This window comes from Nerophis ophidion, linkage group LG08 (assembly GCF_033978795.1).
Source record: "Nerophis ophidion isolate RoL-2023_Sa linkage group LG08, RoL_Noph_v1.0, whole genome shotgun sequence".
Taxonomy (NCBI): Eukaryota; Metazoa; Chordata; class Actinopteri; order Syngnathiformes; family Syngnathidae; genus Nerophis; species Nerophis ophidion.
In genome coordinates, this window is record NC_084618.1 from 45,048,399 (window position 1) to 45,076,212 (window position 27,814).

At 39.3% G+C, this 27,814-nt stretch overlaps 1 protein-coding gene across 1 annotated transcript in view; it reads right to left on the minus strand.

The window, feature by feature from the left end:
- Positions 1-11,624: 11,624 nt before the first annotated feature.
- rbfox3a (RNA binding fox-1 homolog 3a) overlaps positions 11,625-27,814 on the minus strand; it is a 1,176,173-nt gene continuing 1,159,983 nt past the window's right edge. Inside the window, exon 15 of the mRNA XM_061908671.1 lies at positions 11,625-12,238. Within this exon, the coding sequence (XP_061764655.1) occupies positions 12,236-12,238 (3 nt within the window). The 3' untranslated portion in view covers positions 11,625-12,235. The remainder of the gene's footprint in view (positions 12,239-27,814) is intronic.

Here is a 27,814-nt window from a genome sequence, read left to right on the forward strand (position 1 = left end):
TGGAATATGGGCGATGCAGAGGCAGATGATCTTCACATGAGAACACAAAGTGCACTGAAGCCTCAAATACATGATTAAAAAAAAATAAACACACAACAGAGCAGAAGAAAATGTATCTGTTTCTTTCTTCTTGACTCACAAGTTACCATACAAACCTTTGTGCTTTGGGGGATCTGCATAGGGTTGGATGGCCACTGGGGTAGTGGGGGGGAGGGGGGGGTGGGTGGTTCCAAGGCCACAGTATACTTTATGGAAAAAGCCCATTTTGAACAATTTGTGTGTGAATGGATCACACTTCTGTACTGTAATATCTTCAATTGAACGGCTACTAATACTCAATTCGAACACTACTGTCTAATACAGGGTTCGGAAACCTGTTTGGCTGAGAGAGCCATAAAAAAATAAATATTTTGAAATGTATTTCCGTGAGAGCCATGTAATATTTTTCCACTGAATACAACTAAATATGTGTATAATAAGCGTCTTATTCTTTTTAATAACATTGTTATTCTGAAGCTAAACAATAATAAATTAAATACCTCTTACCATTAATGCGACTTCTTGAACAGGTGCGGTAGAAAACGGACGGATGGATTAAAATGCATGAGAATGTTTTATATTTTGAACCTTATTTTAAACACTGTGATTTACAGCGGAATCATTCATTACTTATCGTGTTAAGCACTGTCAACTAAGATTTATCTGAGAGCCAGATGCAGTCATCGAAAGAGCTACATCTGGTTCAAGAACCATAGGTTCCCTACCTCTGGTCTAATATTTACAAAAAACAACAATGTTCTATCATTTTACGATATATTTGACGCCCTATCAAAGCATTACAATTGCATTAAAATTACTTTTGATAGAAACAACATGCACATGAGTTAGTTCTCTCACATGTTATACCTGACACATTACTATGTTTTGGTAGACATATCCTAGAACAGTCACATGACACCCACTCCAAAATGTCACTTTGATTTAAGTCGAGCATCGATCATCATTAGGCTCATTTTAACACAATTGAGGTTTTGGTTCTGTTAGTTGGCTGTTGGTTCTTAGGGGTTCAATCCGAAACACAACATAACACACAATGTCGATGACAAATAATTAAACGTATGGCGACACCACAGTCTTCGCCTAGATTTCCACTGCATGCGTATCGTTTTTGTCCGTGTCCGGTCTAGTCAACGTGTCAATTTCCATCGTCTGTGGACACATGGTATTAGCCCTCTGCCAAATATAAGCAAGGTTTCTATTCTTGGCGGCTCAATTTAGAAAATCAGCTTGTGCAGAACAGGAAGTTATGCATGGACAAAATATTAAACATTAGGTATATCTTTAAAATAAAACACAGTTCAAGGCGGCTCTTATTTTAAACTTTGTAACGTCCCATTGGGTGTTGGGAAGGGGACAGACCTGTGGTCAACTGGTCAAAGATTTTAAGAAAGTATTTTACATGATGGATGAGAAAATGCTGTTCCTGGCGGTCCAACATCAAGGAATCATGTTACAGGCTAAGCCTGGTACAGATATTTTCAGGGCCCTGTGTGAACTCCAACCTGTTGGAGTTGAATGATAAGTACTGTGTGTGTGCTCGCTGGCCAGAGGTTTCGTTGCTGCTGTGTTTACGTTTGCTACAAATACAAAAATCAAGTATCGTAATTTCGGGACTACTACTTTTTTTCCCAAACTTTGAACAATGCTGTGGCTTTTATATCATTTTTTCCGAGGTAACAAGCTTCACATGCCGCCGATATATTGAGCCTCGTCACATGAGAACAATGAAATTGTTTACAAGTCAAACGACCTCACACAATCATTCAGTCAGCCATTTAGAGTGTGATACACTCATTGTCCTCGTGGGTAAGATAGGACAAAATGTACTTCTTGCGGCCCCAAAGCCAAAGACAATAGACCACATGTGTCAAACTGAAGGCCCGGGGACCAGATACGGCCCGACATGTTATTTAATGTGGCCCGTGAAAGCCTTGAAATAATGTGGATACTTCATCTTTCTTACTAAATGTTTTCATTGTTTCCATTTTGACAGAAAAAAATGTATGTAATACACGAAATTTCACATTTTTTAAACTTTGATATATATAAAAATATTCAATTGTTATTGGTGTGAATCTTTGGGCACCTCCCTATTCAATTTAGATTCTTAGTGTGAGGATTTGATACCTAATTGATACTCGATTCACCACGATTCTCGATTCTAACACATTTTTCCAATGTATTATTTGGTTTAATAACAACAACTTAACAAAACAGCTTACAGGTTACAAAACCTGCTTTTGGTTGCTGACGTATGAAACATACGTGCACCAAGTTAGCATGGAGATGGCCTAAAAAAACTTTATTTAAAAAAATTAATTTTTCAAAAAAAAAAAAGATAAATTAGATTTTTGGCCCACCTCCTTGTCCTCCCTCCACCCTCCTGTGACTTTGAGTTTTTTTTTTTCTAGGGGGCGAGGGTTTCCTAAAACGTCTGGTATCCGTTATAGGAGGGGGGGCTACTGTCAGGCTTGCTCCTGACATTTTTTTTGTGTTTTAGTTCTTGCTCTGTGTGTGTGTAATATCTCCTGTCTTTAATTCCTGTCAGCGCTCTTATTTTGTGTGTTTCCTGTCTTTCTCCCTGAGTGCTGTGTCCCCTCAGCTGCGGCTGATTGGCACCTGGCCACACCTGGTGTCAATCAGCCCGATCCTATTTAAACCTGTCTTCCCATCCAGTCAGTGCTGGATTATTGTCACTTCTGTATTGTCGCTCGTGTTGTGTCGTGCCATTACAGCGTAGCGGTAAGATATATTTCGGTAGCAGTTTGTAGCTTACTGTCTTTTGTTCTCTGCTTTCAATTTGTCTTTGTACTACACGTAACGACTTCTGTTTTCTTGCTCGCTACCCACTAGCTTCCACGCTAGTCCCTTTTGTTTTTGCTAGCTCCCATTCTAAGCTCCTTTGGTTTCCTAGCTCCCATGCTAGCTCTTTTTGTTTGTTATCCGCCTCGTGCGCGCTTTTTGTTGTACCCCTTTTGTTTTGTTTTGTCTTAGTGTTTTATTAAACCGTGTTTCCTTACTCAATGCCTGCCTCCTTCTCTACATCTTGGTAGGCAGCTGTATGAAGCGCCTTTGTAAATTATTTGTTTTGTCCATACATGCAATAAAGAATCAGTGTGTACACCTGTAGATTATGGATTTATGTGGCCAATATATCTATGTATTCACATTTGGTGAAATTTATGGCTTATATTCAGGTGCACTCAATAGCTCGGATATTATGGTTGTCATTTTGAAAAACTGTTGTCCTTTCCGCAATTGAAGTCAATTTATCGCATACCACAAGCACTGCCGGTGAGTAATGACGGATAACGAAGTACGGAGACGTTCGGCAAATGTTGCTGTTCAGGAGTTGTTCCACATCCAGGGCATCCGTGCTCCTTTTTTTGGGAAAACGTTTCTGGCAAGTTGTGGCATGCTATGTAACACTTGGTTGAATTTCGAATCGTACGATCTGTTCAAAATCAAAGCTTGGACACTTTTATTTTGAAAAGGTATTTTCTGGACATCACTTTTGATTAAAGTATACTGTGGCCTTTGGGGTGGAGGTAAGTGGGTTACTAGGGGAGGTAGGTTTGGTTTTGGCATATGGACTGTTAACTGGGGTACAAGCAGATCCGGTTGCCTGGACACTTGACATGATAGCTGCTTTATGAGTTTGCATCTGAGGTATACACAACATAACAACATGGGGAACATCTTGCAGACGTGTGATCGGAAGCTCGAGGATTATTCATGGGTTGTCATCTGGATGGGTCGTTAATAAAGTCTCTTTACAATTCAACGAGTTTATGACAAACTTTTACCCAGATATAAAAGGAGAATGGGGGAAAATAGAGGATTATTTTGAACCTTTCACAGTTTGTTGACACTTTTCGTCACTGACTGTTTTCTGCTTTTTAGTAAAGAAATACGACGTTTGCATGGGTCGGATGAATGCAACTAGTACGTTCAGACTGCCGTCACATCGGATACATTGCTGAGTCATAGACACTTAAGAAAGAGGCCTGGGTTGGATTTGAAAAAAAAAAAAAGGAAAACGTGGTGTTCACACTGACATGAAAACCAATCAGATGCATGTCTCATATGGGCAAAAGATCGTAATTGACCTGCAATGTAAACATAGCCCAAGATCCGTCTCTCAGGCAGGGCTGTTCAGCTTGTTTCCTGCTTTCCATGGTTCGGAAATATTCATGTGAATGATCATGAATACTTTAATATGCACTGAGTATAAATGGAACATATCTGATTAACAGTCTCATCAATCGCTTTTGTAATTCAGTTTTCAAATTGTAAATATACTTTGTATGTTTGCTAAATGATCCATTATGGATGTCCAAGGGTATCAAGGTAATGGTGAACATTCTAGCATGTAATATCTTCTCACTGTTACTGGAAATTAGAAATTCACTACTTGAACAAAAACCTTTTTATGTCTTTTTTCTAATCCTCTCCAACCAGCATGGTAAGCAGAGGATTAAGAGTAAACAGGATGGGAGTATTTGGCAAAAAAACAAAAGAACAGAAGACTTCAGATTGAGAAGAAGAGTGCAAAGATCAGTAAACCTTGATCTCCGCTAAGATTGACATCGTTAGTTGCTTTCATAGTTTGTTCTTGTTCTTTGTTTCCGTTAAGTTTTTAGTCCAGTTTCCTTTTTTTTCTTTTGCAGTTGGCCTCCGTTTTGCGTAATCCAACAGTGTGTTATCCCTGTTAAAGTGCTCAGTGGTAGATCGCTGCAGGATGATGGTTGATCGGCTTTCCATGAAAGATAATCCACTTGATGCACCTGAAACTCATCCGCTTTGTCTCTGACCACACCCTTGAACACTTGACATGTAACGCTGGCATCCCTGTAAACTCTATCTTTGTAGAACACATAGTACTTCATTGTTTAGTGGAAGAGAAAGAAATGGATTTAGAGGAGATACCTTTTAGTGTTCCCTGTTTGAATCCAATGTATTATTGTGAGAACAGAATTTCATGGCCTTCTGTCAAGAGATTCTTGAAAGGTTGTCCAAAGCATCCTGATGTTGCTACTTTCACCTCTTCGCAGGAGTTAAACAGAAACAATGCAAAACAATATCATAAAAGTGTGATCAGCCCATGTGAAAATTAGGGATATTTTTTTGTCAAACACGCAGAAGAACTGTGGAACCCAAAGTAATTGTGAAACCATTTAGTTTATGCACGGCATTGGACCCTTTTGAAAACTAACAAGCAGAGTTTTTCTTCCCATCAGTCAGAATCTAAATGCTCCTGATACTGAGAAATAGGAGTTTGAGTACACTGACAAAATAAATAAATAAATAAATATGGTTCACCATGTCTGATACTTAGGGATGGGTACCGCGTTTTTAAACATTAATTTCCGAATCAAAATATCACTTCCGCGGTTTTTTTATGAAATATTGTAGCATGCAAGGACAGGAGAAGTATCAAAAGGAGCTAATTGTTTTAATGACATTCAGACTTTGTTTTCTAAGTATCCATACATCCGTAGCTTCTCAGTGCGACAACACAAATGTGTCCCGTGAAAGCCTGCCCGAGCGCAACTCTCTAACAATAGCAAAAGTTCTGTGGGTAAATTATGTAAACCCACTGCAATATGAAAAAAATTGAGATCTAAATAAGATTTGTAAATCGCTCGCCTCAGCCGTTACTAGGTACTCGCTGTTCCTCCTGCTTCAACATCGCTCCGAATTGCAAGACAGGGAGGCGACACGGGCGCCGAAACAATTTCACTAGTTAGCTTAGTTAGCATCATCTAGCTGGCTTACCTATTGTCGCCTGCGTCTCCGAGCCACAAAGTTTACGGCTTTCTACTTTTTTGCTCATAATATTTGAATGATTACATTCCCAACACCGTTAGTTCCGAACCAGTTGTAGTTCTAGAGTATTTATTAATAGCCAGCCAGAAGGTATATTTTTATCGTGACAAGTGTAAACAGAGGTCACAGCACTGGAACCAAATCACCCAAAGGAGCGTGGCAACAGGATAAAGTTACCAAAGTCTGAGTTCTTTGCATACATGTTATAGAATCTTATGTTACATTTTCAAAGATAATAATGTTAGTAAATGATCTACTAACAAATACTAAGAATTCTGGGGGTACATTACATGGGACATGTAAGAGTTAAAAAGTCAGCCAAAATCAGTTTCGTAGATGAGAATACATTTCAAGGTAAAACATAATTTACAAAGTTACTCAATTGCAGTAAATGTAGACTTGATTTTCAGTATGTTCTTTTTGGGGCTTGTCTGGCAGCACCTAATGCGAAATGTTCCTCTTTTTTACGTCAGTTTTTCTCTTTTTTTCTCAAAGGCTGCTCACATGCCTGAAATTGATCATTCCCGGTACCTGGGAAATGACACCAATACTCCACAGCGTATGATAAATGTTTCATTAAAAAAAAATATATATCTTTCATTCAACACTGAGCTGTTCAATTATCTTTATTTCTTGCTCTTCAGAGTCTGATTTACAAGTATTATATCGTAGACTTTGCATGCAATTTCAAGACATTAGACATTACTCGTGTGTTGTTAAGTCAGGAAGTAGTCTCTGCCATTAAACTGAATCTAGTCTTTTGTTGAACCATACGACGTGTTTGTACTGTAAGTATTGCACTTATTACACACCAACTGATTAATTGTAATGTGCATCCTAGTCGTAGTTTGAAGGTGTTGGAGTCACCACATAAACTCATGCTTATTAGTTGCATGTCTAATGTCAAATCCAATGTAAATTAGCATCAAACTAGCACATTTTGAAAAGTGGAGCCTTGCTGTATGTTCGAGCGTTTTCTATCAGGTACTGCATACTTGCTTTGTCGGTATGGAGAATTGTAACATTACCTTGAGGCAGTCCGAATTCGTCCACTCTGAGTGCTGCTTGAGTGATAAAGTGATGTCCCATGCATCAAAGGTCTGGAAATATGGTACTGTTTTATTTTATTTTACATGAAACAATAGTTACTAGTATAAACATGATTCGTCCGGCGCCTATAAAACTGCCAAACTCGGTACACATCGCTATTGATACTATAGTGCAAAAATTGATATTTACGCAGATGTTTTTCACAAGGCCTTCTTCCTGGTTTTATCTTGAAAACATGCGGAACACAAATGAGTTTAAGTTCAATTAAAAGGCTCATTAATTTAAAAACAACCGGAAATATAAGGTCATTATTATCTGCATAGAAAGTTACTGAATGTTTTAAATAACTCAAAGTTCTACAAATCCTGCAATTGTTGCTGTTAACATTTGAAATACCGATCCCTACTTAACTTTGTAGACGAGTGGTTCAAACTTAAGCCCCGTAAAAAAGTAGTGCTTATAATAACGCTACCTTGACTGCCTTGCTCTGCTCCTTTGTCCACCCACTATACACAGCTTCTCATGCCCTCTTTAGGCTGTCCATGGCACACCATGGTATTTTCATGGCACTGCCATTCGTAGCTTATGGAAGGGGAAATCAAATAAAAAAAAGTCTATTTCAAAAGAGCTCTTTTCATCTTGTTCACGTGGGACAGTCTGATCCCAATCTCCTTGTTCTCATCAAATTTGAAAAGGCCAGAAAAGAAAAAAGTCCAATTGATCTTGCAATGATTAAACATTTCTGTCTCTCCCACTGGCTACAGGATGTTCCTTCTAGATGCTAATTTTCATTACCACAAGCAGCACATTTCTTCATCCCCCCCACCCCCCCCTTCTACTTTTTAACCTTACAGTCAGTGTAGGTCAGGAGAAGAAGTCCAGCATATTATCAGAAACCTTTTTTGCTACACCATTTACATGTCATTTACAGAGCACTGTGTCTTTAAGTATGTATAAAACAACAACACCTACCTAAAAAGTCCCAAGAGGTTTTTGAATTACATTCAGTAGCTGAAGTAAAAGAACAGAAAACAAGGAATGTCATGGGAATAAAACGTCACACAAGTAGAAACCTCATCATACATTGACAGTGCATTGAATCCTGCGTGGATGTTGAAAACATATTCTCAGTAGCTGCAGATGACAAATAGATATATCTATATTTATATATAAATGTTTTTTTTCTTCTTACTGATAATACAATAAATACAACATTAGTAAATGGCTACAATTGACTCTTCAATCATGCCTGACAGCATGTTATTAGTACAACGTTTAAATATAGAAGGATCCATATAAATAGAAAGGATTAATAAAACTTCTTCTTGACCCCCTTGTTTAATCTTTATACAGTTAGTACAGAAGTATTAGGACAGTGACAGAGTTGTGACGATTTTGCTTTCATATTCAACTACAACCACTCACACATATGGATAATATAGAACAGTGACTCTCAAACTTGGCTCTCCGAGTACCACACTAATGACAAACAATAAAATACAATAGCGCAGGAGGACTAAGTATTCATTAAAAACAAGGCAGAGTTTTTCTTTAACAAGTACCGTATTCCCCGGACGATAGAGCGCAGCAGGATTTAAGCCAGACCCACTAAATCATAGTAGAAAAAAATATTGTTCTCTATATTAACCACACTAAACTATACGCCACCAATACATACGTTGTGAAATTAGTTATTTACACAGAAAGATTTTGTAAATGTTTATTTAAATGCCTTAATTGCTTCCAAACAGCGCCGGTAACAAGACAGTAAAACGGTTGATCAAACAAAACATAAGTCATTGTCATGGACCCACTAGCTGCAGAATCTAACTCTGCAATCAGCTAAACAGACTCATTCATAACATTCAGTGTTATTTAAGTCCACACTGAATGTCTTTTGTTTTTATTTTGAAAAAAAAAAGTTAGCATAGCCTACGTGTTCAAGCTCAAACCACAGTTAAGCTAAATTTAAAAGCATTGAGAAACAGCAAACTGTTTTTCAGTGTTTGTGGAAGTGCTGAAATGGTGGTAGTTTCCATCCATCCATCCATCTTCTTCCGCTTATCCAAGGTCGGTCTCGGGGGCAGCAGCCTAAGCAGGGAATCCCCGACTCTACCCAGCCACTTTGACCAGCTCTTACCATGGGATCCCGAGGCGTTCCCAGGCCAGCCGGGAGAGATAGTCTTCTCAACGTGTCCTGGGTCTTTCCCGTGGTCTCCAACTGGTCGGACGTGCCCGAAACACCTCCCTAGGGAGGCGTTCGGGTGGCATCTTGACCAGATGCCCGAACCACCTCATCTGGCTCCTCTCGATGTGGAGGAGCAGCGGCTTTACTTTGAGTTCCTCCGGGATGGCAGAGCTTCTCACCCTATCTCTAAGGGAGAGCCACGCAATCCGGCGGAGGAAACTCATTTCGGCCGCTTGTACCCGTGATCTTATCCTTTCGGTCATAACCCAAAGGTCATGACCATAGGTGAAGATGGGAATGTAGATCGACCGGTAAATTGGGAGCTTTGCCTTCCGGCTCAGCTCCTTCTTCACCACAATGGATCGATACAGCGTCCGCATTACTGAAGACACCGCAACGATCTGCCTGTCGATCTTACGATCCACTCTTCACTCACTCGTGAACACGACTCCGAGGTACTTGAACTCCTCCTCTTGGGGCAAGATCTCCTCCCCAACCCAGAGATGGCACTCCATCCTTTTCTGGGCGAGAACCATGGACTCGGACTTGGAGGTGCTGATTCTCATCCCAGTCGCTTCACACTCGGCTGCAAACCGATCCAGTGAGAGCTAAACATCTTGGCCAGATGAAGCCATCAGTACCACATCGTCTACAAAGAGCAGAGACCTAATCCTGCAGCCACCAAACTAGATACCCTCAACGCCCTGACTGCGCAGAGAAATTCTGTCCATAAAAGTTATGAACAGAATCGGTGATAAAGGGCAGCCTTGCTGGAGTCCAACCTTCACTGGAAGCGGGTCCGACTTACTGCCGGCAATGCGGACCAAGTTCTGACACTGATCATACAGGGAGCGGACCGCCACAATAAGACAGTCCGTTACCCCATACTCTCTGAGCACTCCCCACAGGACTTTCTGGAGTACACGGTCGAATGCCTTCTCCAAGTCCACAAAGCACATGCAGACTGGTTGGGCAAACTCCCATGCACCCTCAAGGACCCTGCCGAGAGTATAGAGCTGGTCCACAGTTCCACGACCAGGACGAAAACCACACTGTTCCTCCTGAATACGAGGTTCGACTATCCGGCGTAGCCTCCTCTCCAGTACACCTGAATAGACCTTACCGGGAAGGCTGAGGAAAATGTTGAGTACAATCCATAACAATGGCAATTTGGATTTAAATAGATTTTCCTCCAGCACTACTACCATATGTTTGTTTTTTTCTAACAAATACTATTTTTTGTATTTAAAAATGTTATAAATATTTATTTTACGTTTTAACAACAAAAATAACTATTTTAATAACAAATTCTTTCACACGCTGCAATGGGGGGGATCTTATGTGTAATCCACAAAAGAGCGCATACTCGGCGAGCTGAAAGTAGGTTCTGTTCTCTAAATCTCTTCTATTTAACCAAGAAAAGGTGCAACATAGCACAGTTGTGTGCCGCACGTCAATAACATGACAAAACGGCACAAATTGGACCGCTTTATTTTTTATATTATATTACATATTATATAAAAAATTACCTTTTTTGTGAGGGGCGCCGGAAGTTGTAAGACCCGTCAGCGATCCTGTTCTGTCTCCCTGTAATGTTTGTCTGATCTTGAATTGGGATTGTGCTTAAAATGTTTATTTCCCTCGGGGATTAATAAAGTATTTATGATTCTGATATAATAGCTTAGACACGGAGGGAAATGAGTGTTTCCATGGCGACAGCCCGTATGCGCTACATACTTATTTTGATTGTACTGTTTGTATTTTAACCACGTAAATCACTCTTTCTGTAAGAATGCTAAATAAATATAAAGTACTTACTTCCACGCAAAATCTTCATTTAAATAAGGCAGCCTTTACCAGTTATCAATTGTAGTCTTAAAGTCTCGACGATAGTCACACACACACTAGGTGTGGTGAAATTATCCTCTGCATTTGACCCATCCCCAAGTTCACCCCATGGAAGGTGAGGGGAGCAGTGAGCAGCAGAGGTGGCTGCGCTCCGGAATCATTCAAGTGATTTAACCCCCAATTCCATCCCTTGATGCTGAGCACCAAGCAGGGTGGTAATGGGTCCCATTTTTATAGTCTTTGGTATGACTCGGCCAGGGTTTGAACTGACAACCTTCCAGTCTCAGGGCGGATACTCTGACCACAAGGCCACTGAGCAGGTCATGGGGGATTTATGAGGAGATAACCTGCAACAATGTTATAGCTTGCACACACAATCTGACACTAATTTGAGTCTGTTGAGTGTGTTCCCATTGAAAAGGTTGGCAAAATGAAACTCTCTATTGAAGGTGTTGGTAGTAGCAACTTGGTCGTAGTAGCAAATATTCAAAAATCTTAAAACCACTGTCATTGTTCAAATACTTCTGTAAAGGGCTTTCTCGAAATCCCTTCCCCTTATCCCCCCCTAATGCTCTAAAGACATACGTCCGTCGTCTGACCCACCCACCCTGACCCCCACACAATATACAAAAGCAGTTTACTACACAGCACAGCCACCTCCACCACAACACTACAGTGACATGTTTGGTTGAAACCCAGCAGACACCAGCCTCCCAACTCCATTTGTACAGACCAGAGTATTTTTGTGGGGGACGTTAGTGGGACTACTCTGCTGCTGTAAGAAAGCGATTCCTTGTGTAGATTAGTGACACATCTGCAGGACCAGCTACCAGCACCCCTCTGACACACCCACCAAGCTTAAGGAAAAGGTGATGGGTGAGTGAGTTGTGTGGTAGGAGGCAATCAGACGACAGATGTCTTTGCTCCTTTTGTAAATCATAAACATTTTTTTTTTTTTTTTACAAAAATAAAATGTTTTATGGTGATCTTTCCAATTGGTCTTTTCCGCTTAGCAAGGCTTGTTTTTTCAGGGGTCAGAGCCAGCAGGCCTGCCTCCCTATAGTAGACTACATGGTCCTCAGAGGAGGCCAACAATCAAACCTCCGTCCATCCTTTCCCTTGGGGCGTTTTCTTCCTTGATAGGACCACTCTGGAACAAATCCACCCATGTTTTTGTTTTTGTTGGTCAAGTGCGATGTCCCTCTGTTTCCATGTTTTGTCTCTTCGGTTTCTGGTGTCCATCTGTACACATCCATTTATTTACTAAAAAAAAAAAATACAAAAACAGAGAACAAGTAATCAGTGAATGAAATGTTGATGTAGTTCGCAGAAAATATGTTAAAAATAATCTAAACTCATAAAAACCCAGAGCCATTTAATATAATTATAAAGTTGAAGTTGTATGATGTTACATACAGCAGTGGTCCCTAGGGGTGTAACGGTACACAAAAATTTCAGTTCGGCACGTACCTCGGTTTAGAGGTCACGGTTCGGTTCATTTTCGGTACAGTAAGAAAACAACAAAATATACATTTTTTGGGTTATTTATTTACCAAATTTGTAAACAATGGCCTAACATACGTATACACACAGGGTCCATTGCCAGGGTTAACGTGGTCAACATATATAAAATAAAAACTAAATAAGGTCAGGCTCAGAATTGGTTTCTTAACAAAACCTTTCTACATATAAAGTGCTTTTTTTTATTGATTGAGACTTTTATTAGTAGATTGCACAGTACAGTACATATTCCGTACAATTGACCACTAAATGGTAACACCCCAATAAGTTTTTCAACTCGTTTAAGTCGGGGTCCACGTTCATCAACATTAAACTGCCTCAAGTTGTTGCTGAGATTACATAAAATGACAGAACTTTTCTTCTACATAAAGAAAGTGCAACATCAAACAGTTTCAAGTCAACTCAGCCTCAGATTATCTCCCCCCTCCCCCCAGACCTGGCTAACTTGGCAGTAAAAGAATATATGGGCTCACTGTTGTTTCACCATAGAAGTGGGTCAAAATCTAGTTTTTAATGCAATGTGGTATTAAATCTGCTCCAATAAAAACATTTGTTATTGCTTTAGCCCTGCCTGACTCGCCAAGGAGAGGCTGCTTGAACGGGTTAGCATGTTTGACGTGTTGTCAGAAGCAGCTGCTGAACAATGTTGGCGAACCTCCATCCTCAGTTGTTGTATCACGCAGCCAAAGTGTTCCCAAACGGGAGATCCTAACGAGGCAGTAGGGTCTTCCAGCTCTGGCTTTTACATGTTGTCGTAGCCCGGTTGCTGCTAGCAAGCCCTGTGTTGTGCCTCGCTCTGCATTGTTTCCACAACGTGCGGTGCGCTACCTAATATGTCCGTGTGGAAACTCGTTCGGTACACCTCCGAACCGAACCGAAACCCCCGTATCGAAATGGTTTAATACAAATACACGTAACGTTACACCCCTAGTGGTCCCGCATTTTTCTTTAACTTTCGCCTGTCCCACTAAACACACCATTAAGCTTGTTAATAGATGTATATTACAACTCCTTTGTTACAGTACATGGGACAATGCACATTAATGGACATATATGCCAGATTGTCAAAAAAGTTATGGTGGTTTGATTTTTAATGCTCATTTTTTTTTTACTGTTTTTGTCTGCCACACTTGAAAAGCCGGTGTGTGAAAATAGTGCATACATTAAACCAGTCTAAGATGGAAAAAAGGTTGGGGACCACTGACATACAGGATATTAGTGATTGACCAATTAGCGGCGCCAATATTTGGCATTATGACACATCGGCCTTCTTTTATCGGTACTGGACAACATGTACTTATTATACAAGTGAAAATACATCAGCAGATACAATATATACACATATAATACCAGTATTTAAAAGAGTTAGTTAGTGGTAATAACCAGTGCTCCTTTCTGCCGACTGCGCTGCCGTGCCATCTTGAAAAATCTATAATCAACAATAATAATATCAATAATACCATTTAGAAATCCATCCATCCATCCATTTTCTACCGCTTGTCCCTTTTGGGGTTGCGGGGGGTCGCTGGAGCCTATCTCAGCTACAATCGGGCGGAAGGCGGGGTACACACTGGACAAGTCGCCACCTCATCGCAGGGCCAACACAGATAGACAGACAACATTCACACTCACATTCACACACTAGGGCCAATTTAGTGTTGCCAATCAACCTATCCCCAGGTCCATGACTTTGGAAGTGGGAGGAAGCCGGAGTACCCGGAGGGAACCCACTCAGTCACAGGGAGAACATGCAAACTCCACACAGAAAGATCCCGGATTGAACCCACGACTACTCAGGACCTTCGTAATGTGAAGAAAACGCACTAATCCCTCTGCCACCGTGAAGCCCCATTTAGAAATCATTGATGTAAATTATGTTACAGATTGAGAACCGGAAGTGAACATATGTGTCAGTAATTGCTATGAAGTGTAAAAAGATATAGGATTGAATAAGCATTGCTTCTTCCTACTTCTTTTCAGACATTGTGGAAATAGAAATACAAAATATATAAAATGTGATGTATCATATTGAAACTTTACATGTTCAAAATAAATTTCACCCAACATTTCAGGCTCAACCTAACTATGTATCAAAATTCATAAGCTGCTATACAATTGCTTAGCTTGTGATTGACACTTGTGATTTAGGGCTATATACAAACCCCGTTTCCATATGAGTTGGGAAATTGTGTTGGATGTAAATATAAATGGAATACAATGATTTGCAAATCCTTTTCAACCCACATTCAATTGAATGTACTACAAAGACAAGATATTTGATGTTCAAATTCATAAACTTTTTTTTTTGCAAATAATAATTAACTTAGAATTTCATGGCTGCAACACGTGCCAAAGTAGTTGGGAAAGGGCATGTTCACCACTGTGTTACATCACTTTTTCTTTTAACAACACTCAGTAGACGTTTGGGAACTGAGGAAACTAATTGTTGAAGCTTTGAAAGTGGAATTCTTTCCCATTCTTGTTTTATGTCGAGCTTCAGTCGTTCAACAGTCCGGGGTCTCTGCTGTCGTATTTTACGCTTCATAATGCGCCACACATTTTCGATGGGAGACGGGTCTGGACTGCAGGCGGGCCAAGAAAATACCCGCACTCTTTTTTTTACAAAACCACGCTGTTGTAACACGTGCTGAATGTGGCTTAGCATTGTCTTGCTGAAATAAACAGGGGCGTCCATGAAAAAGACGGCACTTAGATGGCAGCATATGTTGTTCCAAAACTTGTATGTACTTTTCAGCATTAATGGTGCCTTCACAGATGTGTAAATTACCCATGCCTTGGGCACTAATGCACCTCTATACCATCACAGATGCTGGCTTTTGAACTTTGCGTCGATAACAGTCTGGATGGTTCGCTTCCCCTTTGGTCTGGATAACACGATGTGAAATATTTCCAAAAACAATTGGAAATGTGGACTCGTCAGACCACAGAACACTTTTCCACTTTGCATCAGTCCATCTTAGATGATCTCGGACCCAGAGAAGCCGGCGGCGTTTCTGGATGTTGTTGATAAATGGCTTTCGCTTTGCATAGTAGAGTTTTAACTTGCACTGACAGATGTAGCGACACACTGTATTTAGTGACAGTGGTTTTCTGTCGTGTTCCTGAGCCCATGTGGTGATATCCTTTAGAGATTGATTTCGGTTTTCGATACAGTGCGGTCTGAGGTATCGAAGGTCACGGTCATTCAATGTTGGTTTTTGGCCATGCCGCTTACGTGGAGTTATTTCTCCAGATTCTCTGAACCTTTTGATGAAGTTATGGACTGTAAATGTTAAAATCCCTAAATTTCTTGCAATTGCACTTTGAGAAACGTTGTTCTTAAACTGTTTGACTATTTGCTCACGCATTTGTTGACAAAGGGTTGTACCTCGCCCCATCCTTTATTGTGAAAGACTGAGCATTTTTTGAGAAGCTGTTTTTATACCCAATCATGGCACCCACCTGTTTCCAATTAGCCTGCACACCTGCGGGATGTTCCAAATAAGTGTTTGATGAGCATTCCTCAACTTTATCAGTATTTATTGCCACCTTTCCCAACTTCAATGTCATGTGTTGCTGGCATCAAATTCTAAAGTTAATGATTATTTGCCCCCAAAAAAAGTTTATCAGTTTGAACATCAAACTGTAGCATATTCAACTGAATACGGGTTGAAAATGATATCCAAATAATTGTGTTACGTTTATATTTACATATAACAAAATTTCCCAACTCATATGGAAACGGGGTTTGTAAATAAACATTGATTGATTGAGCTTGCAACTTATTGTGATGTAGAAAAATCCCAAATTTTTTTACACATTTTTAGGAGATTTCCCATATTTTAAAATACAAATGTTGATGCTCCTCTTAGACACACGTAATAAAGGTGTTTGTTTTTAGTGCTAAATAAACCACAACAATAGCGCCGCATAAAACATTATGTCTGATGTTTCCTCAAAAATAATGTTAAGAAATCAACTTAAAGCCTGGTCCAATTGTTTACTGACATACATTATTAAAAATTGTATTACCATATTATTACCTAGCATTTTTCTGCAAATGAATATCGGCTCAAAGTATCAGTTATCGGCCTCCTTGACTACTAATAATCTGTATCGGTAAAAAAATATGGTTGATCTCTGCAGTACATCCAGTATATGCTACTTACGTCCATGGCAAATGTATCCATCCATCCATTTTCTACCGCTTATTCCCTTTTGGGGTCGCGGGGGGCGCTGGCGCCTATCTCAGCTACAATTGGGCGGAAGGCGGGGTACACCCTGGACAAGTCGCCACCTCATCGCAGGGCCAACACAGATAGACAGACAACATTCACACTCACATTCACACACTAGGGCCAATTTAGAGTTGCCAATCAACCTATCCCCAAGTGCATGTCTTTGGAGGTGGGAGGAAGCCGGAGTACCCGGAGGGAACCCACGCATTCACGGGGAGAACATGCAAACTCCACACAGAAAGATCCCGAGCCTGGATTTGAACCCAGGACTGCAGGGACCTTCGTATTGTGAGGCAGACGCACTAACCCCTCTGCCACCGTGAAGCCTGGCAAATGTATCCCTTATGTGAAAAGAACACATTCTGACACTATCTGTGCACCACACATATACAAACCTCATTTCTATATGAGTTGGGAAATTGTGTTAGATGTAAATATAAACAGAAAACAATGATTTGCAAATCATTTTCAACCCATATTCAGTTGAATATGCTACAAAGACAACATATTTGATGTTCAAACTGATAAACTATTTTTTTTTGCAAATAATCATTAACTTTAGAATTTCATGCCAGCAACACGTGACAAAGAAGTTGGGAAAGAAGGCAATAAATACTGATAAAGTTGAGGAATGCTCATCAAACACTTATTTGAAACATCCCACAGGTGTGCAGGCTAATTGGGAACAGTTGGGTGCCATGATTGGGTATAAAAGCAGCTTCCATGAAATGCTAAGTAATTCACAAACAAGGATGGGGCAAGGGTCACCACTTTGTAAGCAAATTGTCGAATAGTTTTAGAACAACATTTCTCAACGAGCTATTGCAAGGAATTTAGAGATTTTACCATTTACGGTCCGTAAAATCATCAAAAAGTTCAGAGAATCTGGAGAAATCACCGCACGTAAGAGATGATATTACGGACTTTTGACCCCTCAGGCGGTACTGCATCAAAAACTGACATCCGTGTGTAAAGGATATCACCACATGGGCTCAGGAACACTTCATAAAACAACTGTCAGTAACTACAGTTAGTCGCTACATCTGTAAGAGCAAGTTAAAACTCTACTATGCAAAGCCAAACCCATTTATCAACAATATCCTGACACGCCGCTGGCTTGGCTGGGCCCGAGCTCACCTAAGATGGACTGATGCAAAGTGGAAAAGTGTTCTGTGGTCTGACAAGTCCACATTTCAAATTATATTTGGAAACAGAGGACGTGGTGTCCTCCAGAAAAAAGAGGAAAATAACCATTCGGATTGTTATAGGCGCAAAGTTCAAAAGCCAGCATCTGTGATGGTATGGGGGTGTATTAGTGCCCAAGGCATGGGTAACTTACACATCTGTGAAAGCACCATTAATGCTGAAAGGTCCATACAAGTTTTGGAGCAACATATGTTGTCATCCAAGCAACGTTATCATAGACGCCCCTGCTTATTCCAGCAAGACAAGTGTTACAACAGCGTGGCTTCGTGAAAAAAGAGTGCGGGTACTTTCCTGGCCCGCCTGCAGTCCAGACCTGTCTCCCATTGAAAATGTGTGGCGCATTATGAAGCGTAAAATACGACAGCGGACACCCCGGACTGTTGAACGACTGAAGCTCGACATAAAACAAGAATGGGAAAGAATTCCACTTTCAAAGCTTCAACAATTAGTTTCCTCAGTTCCCAATCGTTTATTGAGTGTTGTTAAAAGAAAAGGTGGTTTAACACAGTGGTGAACATGCCCTTCCCAACTACTTTGGCACGTGTTGCAGCCATGAAATTCTAAGTTAATTATTATTTGCAAAAAAAAAAAACTAAGTTAATGAGTTTGAACATCGAATATCTTGTCTTTGTAGTGCATTCAATTGAATATGGGTTGAAAAGGATTTGCAAATCTTTGTATTCCGTTTATATTTACATCCAACACAATTTCCCAACTCATATGGAAACGGGGTTTGTACTTTGAATTGAACAGGTAGTGAATACAAGTGTTAGTAATGGCTATGAAATGGAAGTAAGCTCTGCTACTTCCTTCTCCTTTTCCAACCTGTTGAGAAGAGAAACTGGAAATTGTGATGTATTATGTAACTTTATGCATGTTTGAAAGAAAATTAAACCATCAACCATAAAGAACAGACATTCACTGGAAACCATTGAAAGTGTGACATTAATTGGGTGTCTTAGCATTTATGTTGTTATGACAAATATGTGACATTGCAATTTTTAAGACTAAAATAAAGCTATATTTTCCTAACTTGCTCTATATAAATTAGCTGTATAGTCAAACTGTTGAATTTTAATACTTAACACCCTAAACAAGCATTAGAACTGGTATACATCAACTAAACTGTATGTGGCAGTTGTTTTGTATCACCGCTTGCCAAAAGCGTTTTACCAAAGTATGACAGACAAGCACAAAAACAAACAAAGAGTATGTATTTCTTCTTGGGAGGAGTCTTTACTACTTACTGGGATTCAGATGATTTCCTCCCTCCTTGAATCAGCTGAGTATCGATTTCCTCTACTTGTGTGCAGTCAAACCAAACAAACAGCAACGTGCGACAAAATAAAAGTGTCCTGCAGAACTTTGTTGTATAAAGTTTGCAATTACCTCCCTTGTCATCAGACAGGCTCACGCTACTTTGTGTGTGTAGCTGCTGTAGCACAGTCCCCTGGACATCTGTCATTAGATTGTACTAATGACACTTATTAGTTTCCTGAATGTTGTTATTTTTTTTTTGTGCTTCCTGTTTGCCTCCATTTGCCACCACTTCCTAAGTCTCAGCGCTGGCTCCCTCACCTATATATGACTGGTTGCCAATCAGGATGCTTCTCATGCCAGTGCTGTCCTGTGGCTGCTTTGTACCTCAACCTGCCGCACAGCTTTCCTTATGCTTCCTGTCCCTGGTTGTTTATCTTACCGCCCACTCCACTCCTTTTGTTTTTTTCCCCTCATAAAAATATTTGTACCTGCACTTGGCCTGCTATCTCTGCATCATGGGGTCCAGGCCGACAACACCAAAGAGACCGCAACATACCAAGATAGCTTTGATAATAAAATTTGGACGCATTGGATTGAAAAACCTAACGTATGACTATTTTGGCAAAGCCGACCTAAACCATGAGTTTGCGGTGAATACATTTTTACTTGCCGTGCATATGATTTACAGCAGGGGTGTCAAAATTGCTAAGGATAAAAATTAACCTGACATTTTTGAATGAAAAAAATAGCAGTTCTAAATATGTCCACTAGATGTCAAAATAGCAATTGTTTGTATATTTGCAGATGATGCAACATATGTACAAAATAAACCACATGATGTTACTACATCAGTCAAAGAAAATGAGCAAACTACATAAATAACGTCCTGTAATTTGATTTTGATATCATTTTTTTTTATCTTGATAGATTGAAAATGAACACCAATGAGTTGACTGATGAACATTATCACATTATTTGTTCAGAAAGTATAAATAACAACAAACAAAGATAAAATACTATTAAACAAAACATACAAGTGCAAAAAAACCCAACAACATCATGATTTGTACAATTTCAGAATGTGCTTGTTCTATTTTCAAACAAAGAAAACAATCTGAAGTTGTCTTTATTTTTTAGTTATTGTGCCGTGATTTTACCAGTCTGGCCCACTTGGGAATAGATTTTTCTCCATTTGGCCCTCGATCTGAAACTAGTTTGACACCCCTGATATACAGTAAGACACTAAAACATTAAAAATCCAACAAAAAAAAAAAACATTGAAACAACATTTTTTGGTAAAAAAAAAAAAAACTGCATGAAGTTTACCGCTAAAAACAGTGGTATTGTTTTTCCATTTATACATTTTTTTTATATGCTGTAAAAAAAAAACAACCAGTGCTTTTACAGTAAAATTCTGGTGAGTGAGCTGCCAGCTTTTAAAGTAAAATTTAAAAATTTTATTTTGCATATTGTTAATGTATTTTCTTTTTTTTCTTTGATGCGCCTGAAAGAGTGGCAGCACATCACAGTAGATCTTTTGATTTCCTTCACTTTTGGTATATATATATATATATATATATATATATATATATATATATCCATCCATCCATTTTCTACCGCTTATTCCCTTTTGGGGTCGCGGGGGGCGCTGGCGCCTATCTCAGCTACAATCGGGCGGAAGGCGGGGTACACCCTGGACAAGTCGCCACCTTATCGCAGGGCCAACACAGATAGACAGACAACATTCACACTCACATTAACACACTAGGGCCAATTTAGTGTTGCCAATCAACCTATCCCCAGGTGCATGTCTTTGGAAGTGGGAGGAAGCCGGAGTACCCGGAGGGAACCCACGCATTCACGGGGAGAACATGCAAACTCCACACAGAAAGATCCCGAGCCTGGATTTGAACCCAGGACTGCAGGACCTTCGTATTGTGAGGCAGACGCACTAACCCCTCTTCCACCATGAAGCCCATATATATAAATATATATATATATAAATATATATATATATATATATATATATATATATATATATATATATATATATATATATATATATATATATATATATATATATATATATATATATATATATATATATATATATATGTATATATACACACACATATATATTCATATCATACTCATTGTTAAATGCAGTTGCTGAGGACAACCGTAACTGCGATGTAGCCCTCAATGAAAACAAGTTTTGATATCGACTCATTTTAGCTCAGGGGCCGCGTGGAGGAAAACCTTTGCACACGCGGGCCGTAATATTAAAATCATGGCATTAAAACAAAAAAATTAAGACAACTTCAGATTGTTTTCTTTGTCTTACTTTGGCCAAAAATAGAACAAACACATTCTGAAATTATTACAATAAAAATATAGACAAAAATAAGGCTAAAGTAGGTAAAGTTTAGATGCATGAAGGAAAGAAGAATGAATGTTTATAACTGAATACATTTTCATATGCATAACAATTTTTTTTTCTTCTGTATTAAAAAAGAAAATAAAATTAAGTAATGTTAATGGCAACCTTTGAGAAATAACATGATAATGCATAATACTTTTATCATTTCTTTTCAAAACACTTACAAAAAAGTGAGACCCCAAAAATGTACTGTGGGACCCCATTTTTATGACTTGATGGGGTCATAGCGCCAATACTGATGGAGTATTGGTGGGTTCAAAACAGCAGCAGGCGGCTGTGGCCTGCGGGCTCGTTCTAATATCAATCAAATATCATTCTGGGGGGCCATAGATTATTAATTCATGGCCGAATGTGGCCCGCGGGCCTTGACTTTGACACCACTGATCTAGATATATGGTTGTCGGAGAAACTGATTTTGAGACGATGGGAAATCTTTGGATTTGAAAAAAATGGGTGGAGGTTTCAAGAGATGTGAACATGCAATTGGGCCAAAACTGCAAAACGCAGATGATAGAAGTGTTGGAAGTAGCGCATGCTAAAGTGAGGTTGGATCTCACTTTAAACCCCCCGCCCCCCTCCAACCCCCCTCAAGGCCGGCAGTGAGAGACAGGACCCATGGAGCCGTGCCGATGTGTCGCCAATCATGGCTGATAACCGCCTCCTCTCGTCTCATCTCAACAGCCTCGCACCCTCCGAGGTTTGTTTCATACCCGGTGATGCGCCAAGCTCAGAGGGGGGTAAAGGAAACGGAGAGCAGCAGGGGCTGCAGGGTTGGGAAGTAATGCGAGCTCCAGAACCACCGCTGGGGCACAGGTATACATTCACGGGGCGCGTGATCAAAGATGCTTGAGAGTTGAGGCGATGTGACAAAAATTGTAATGGAAATTTAATGGCTTCAAAAGTCTGTGTGCCTAGGAATCCTCCACAAATCCCCGCGGGTTTCCTGTGTGCTCCTTTTCACATGTCTGTGTGAAAAGTCCACGTAGAAAGAACAACGGATACAAAGGGCCTTTAAGGTGATAGACGGGGTTTGGCTCATCGCTCAAGTTTCCCAAGACTAGTGTGACGCCCTGAATAAGATCTCCACAGAACAAATGCACACCTGACAGACGTCGAAAGAAAGGGATATTCTTATTCAGTTAACATCATATAAAAGTTTGCTTCATGGACATGTTACAGGATGGATTGGCAATAGATAAAATGATTGAAAGTATTTATACATCTTATAGAAAAACAACTGAAAACTATTTCTACGAGTGCTGAAGAGCGGCGTTGAACTGAAATGCTGCACAGAAAAGTGGAATTACTGTTGTCACTTATAGAAATGGTTGCAATAGGGAATGTCGTCAACGCTATTTTAGAGTTCCTAAAACAGTCCATCATAATGGGAAAAAAGGTACCGTATTTTCCGGACCATAGGGCGCACTGCCGATTGATGTTCTATTTTCAATTTTTTTTCACATGTAAGATGCACCGGATTATAGGGTGCATTAAAGGAGTCGTATTATTATTTATATTTTTTTAATTTGAAAACACTTCCGTGTGGTCTACATACAGTACATAACATGTAATGGTGGTTCTTTGGCCAAAATGTTGCATAGATGATGTTTTACAGATCATGTTCAAGCCGCTTTCTGACAGTCGCTTCCGGATGCGTCGTTTTGTGGGCGGTCTTATTTACGTGGCTCACCTTCGGCAACATCTTCTCCCTGTCATCTTTGTTGTAGCGGTGTAGCGTGCAAGGACGGGAGTGGAAAATGTGTTAAAAGATGGAGCTAACTGTTTTAATGGCATTCAGAATTTTGTCATGGTTCCGTGGTCTGGATTATATTTTGTTATTTTTCTGCTAGGTTTGGACGCCATTAGTTCCTGTGTTTGTGCACCCTTGTTTGTTTTAGTTTTCATGATGACTCCATTAGTTCCTGTTTTTTCACTCCCTTGTTTGGTCACCATGGCAAGTCATTAGTTTCACCTGCCTCATTTTTTTGGACTCACGCACCAGTTTTATTCAGGAGGGACTATTTAAGCCTGTCATTTTCAGTTCTGCCTGGCAACATTGATGGTCATAGTTCATGCTGCTTTGCTCATGTTACAGTAAGTGTTGTCTGTTTTATGTTCATAGTTCATGTTTAAGTATTAGTTTTGTTCCCTGCATTAAGTTTTGTGCCTCTGTGAGCGCCTTTTGAGTTCAAATTAACTCCGCTTGCATCACAGAAGAACAATTCGTCTTGACAACTTTACTTAAATCATTAACAGAGCAGCATCTCCTAATCCGGAAACAACCACACTGGAAATATGTCCCAAGGTCTACCAGTATGCTGGTTTTACAACCATCCCATGTTGTTTGTACTTGGTCCAGATTTTAGACCCAGCTGACTGTGAACAATCAACATCTTTTGCATCATTGCATGATGATTTACCTTCTTGAAAAACATTGATATTCTTCTCCTCTTTGTTTCAATTAACATCTCTTGTTTTGGGGCCATTATTCATACTATTATTATTATTATTATTATTATTTTCACACTATTATGTTAGATCCACTATGGACTAGAATCTCACAATATTATACTAGAGCCACTCAACGTCCATTGCACCGCTCCCCTCCAAGGTTTTTCATTGTCATCCTATTGAGTTGAGTTTTTTCTTTCCCTGAAGTGGGATCGGGGCCGAGGGTGTCATTGTGGCTAGTGCAGCCCTTTGACACACTCATAATTTAGGGCTATATAAGTATGAGTCAAACCAAAGACTATAGAAATGGGACCCATTACCTCCCTGTTTGGCACTCAGCATCAAGGGTTGGAATTGGGGGTTAAATCACCAAAAATGATTACTGGACGCGGCCACAGCTGCTGCTCACTGCTACTCTCACCTCCCAGGGGGTGATCAAGGGTGATGGGTCAAATGCAGAGAATAATTTCGCCACACCTAGTGTGTGTGTGACAATTATTGGTACTTCAACTTTATCAATCAATCAATCAATGTTTACTTATATAGCCCTAAATCACTAGTGTCTCAAAGGGCTGCACAAACCACCACGACATCCTCGGTAGGCCCACATAAGGGCAAGGAAAACTCACACCCAGTGGGACATCTACTTTGATTGATTGATTCATTCCAATCCACCTGGTGCAACAGCTCTTTAAGGTGTAAACACTCCCTTTGAGCTGCAGACTAACGAACAGGTTCAATTCGATGCAGGTGTTAGCTTGGGAAATTAAAATGCACATGGTGATTCCATAACATTTTCTTCAAAATTTAGTGATTCCATACATTTCTACTCTTTTTCTAAACAGGAAACTGTTGCAGACTACCACTATTTATTTTCCTGAATTCTTTTAATGTTTCTTAAGGCCAGAATGTCGCCTCGTTAATTTACCATTGTTTGTTTCATGTCTGTCACCTACTTTTTTCCACTAAATTGAACAAATAAATCAACTTTCTCCAAGTCTGGTGAATCCATAACTTTTTTCCAGGGTTTGTAGTTAAGCGTCTAAAAACGGGCAAAATCACAATAATAAAGACTAATTTATGTGCAGAGTAATGTGTGTGTAATGCTCTTCAACATTCACACTATTCCACATGGTCAAAAGATGTTTGCTCATCTTTTTACAATCAATTTAATACGAACCCGTAAGATGAAACATGGAGAACACAAGCTGAAAACCCTTTATTTTCGACCAGCCCTCTGAAGTTTGCCGATGCTTTTCAGCCATACTTACTTTTACTTGACTTCTGTTTGAAAAGTGCTGTGAGTCCAACTAAAGGCTTTATGAAAAATATGTTGCTTTTAAATTAGCTCCCATGTGGATCCTTTCTGCTCTGTTCAGAATTCTTTGGTCCCCCCGCAATCCCGCAGAGGAAAGTCTTTGTGGCTTTGTGTTCCACATCACAAGGAGGTTCATGAAATTGATGACAAAAGGTGCAAGAAACAGCAAGCAAACTTTAGATTTGTACGTTTAAGGACATGATACAAGTGATTTTAAATGGTGCTTTTGTTTGTTAACCTTTCAAGAGAGATATATCTGCGTGGTTTAGGGCCCTGGCCTATTTTGAGCGCACAAACCACCTCACATTCCCATTAACCATCAATAATAATAATAAAAATTGATTAGATTTATATAGCGTTTTTCTATCCACTAGACACTAAGCGGTCACAGAGAAGTGAGGATCCCCTTAATCCACTCCACATTCACAGTTGGTGGTGGTAAGCCACAGCTGCTCTGGTGTAGACTGATGGAAACGTGGCAGCCAACTTGCACCTACGGCCTCTCCGACCACCACCAAACATTCCTACACCAATGTGAGCGGCGCTGTGAGCAAGTGTGAAGTGTCTTGCCCAAGGACACAATGGCAGAGGCATCCATTAACCATCAACCAATCCAAGCCTTACAGACCATTTGGTTGCTGAGTCAGAGGGGGAAGAGTAAGCAAACATCCTTCCTAAGTGCACAGGTGTCAAACTCAAGACCTGGGGGTCAGATCTGGCACGCCATATTGATTTAAATGGCTTGTGAAAACCTGGACGATGTCCTTCATCTTTGCTACTAAATGTATCCCTTCTTTCAATTTTGACAGAAAAATGAATGTACTGTCAGTCTTTTAACTGTAGTATGATCTCATCATGCAACAAACCTTATATTACCATTCATTTTAAACATTTTATTTCTACTTGACATATTTTTTTGAAAACGAAATGTTACTTTTACTCCAATACATCGGGTTTCATTCCGATCGCTACACATATCATCATTTTATATTTAATAATCTGTTCATTACAAGTTGTAAAGACGATTGTTTTGGCTCGTCAGAGAGGTTTCTTCCAGTGCTGACATGACGTGTGCAAGTCGCTGTCAGACGAGACGAGTCTCCTCGATGTTTACCTTACAAACTATGAAAAAGGACCTTCATATAATGCGCTGTCATCTGTGTCAATAAAAAAAGCTTAATTAGCCCTGTCATAAGTGAATGTAAACATGCATGGGATCAATTTCCCCTTCCACTCATTAACCGACTGGTGACTAAACAGGGTGAACTCTGGGTTGAACTAAACAAAGGCGCTTGTTTGCACTTGTGCTCACCAGTTTGGTATTGTCATCATTTATTTTTTTTAATGACTACAGCTTGACTGTGTATTAAAAACAGATAACTCTGGAGAGTATATTCGTTTTCCATGGTGTCCTAAAATGTCTGGGCAGTTGTGACTTTTGCATTCCTTTGAAACACTCGGAATATAGGGCTATATAAATAAAAATGTATACCGTATTTTTCTTACTATAAGGCGCACCCTTGATTTTTGAGAAAACTAAAGGATTTTAAGTGTGCCTTAGGTCCAAAAAACACAATATACATTTTCTCGCTTTCACACTGTGATTGATTGATTTATGATAATTTTGATTGATTAATACTTTTATTAGCAGATTGCACAGTTCAGTACATATTCCGTACAATTGACCACTAAATGGTAACATACGAATAAGTTTTTCTACTTGTTTAAGTCGGGGTCCACGTTAATCAACTCAATATACACATATACTATAGATACATATTATATGTGCAAACAAATAAGTGAATAAATAATGAATTCATAAAGTTACCATAATATTTTTGGATTGAATGATTACGTTTATCAGAATATGTAATATATAATATTTTAAATAATACATTTGAACAAATTCATAAATACAATATAAAGACATATGTTTAATTCTTTTGTTTTTTGAATAATTGTGGAAATATGTTGAGAAAAGACAAATTACCTTCAAACACAGAAAAATACTCAACTTTTTCCTAAATATATTAATAAATATATATCCCTATAACACATATACCTAAGTAACTAATAGAAAAGGAAGCACACCATATAGCGTTCTCTTATGACATTTTTTTAATACACCTCAACAAATGACAATATCATGTTAAATAGTATTTTAATGATATAAATTATATTTATATCATCATTGTCCCCAAAGCCTGGATGTTTAATATCCACATAGTATACAAATGTGATTAATGTATTCAATAATTAATTTACAACAAATAAACAATATATTCTCTTAAATATAGTTAGAACTAACACATAAAAATATACAATGAAATAACATCATACATGCATAATGAAAAACGATTAACACCAAAACACATTATAACAAAAAATACTTAAAAAAAATTCAA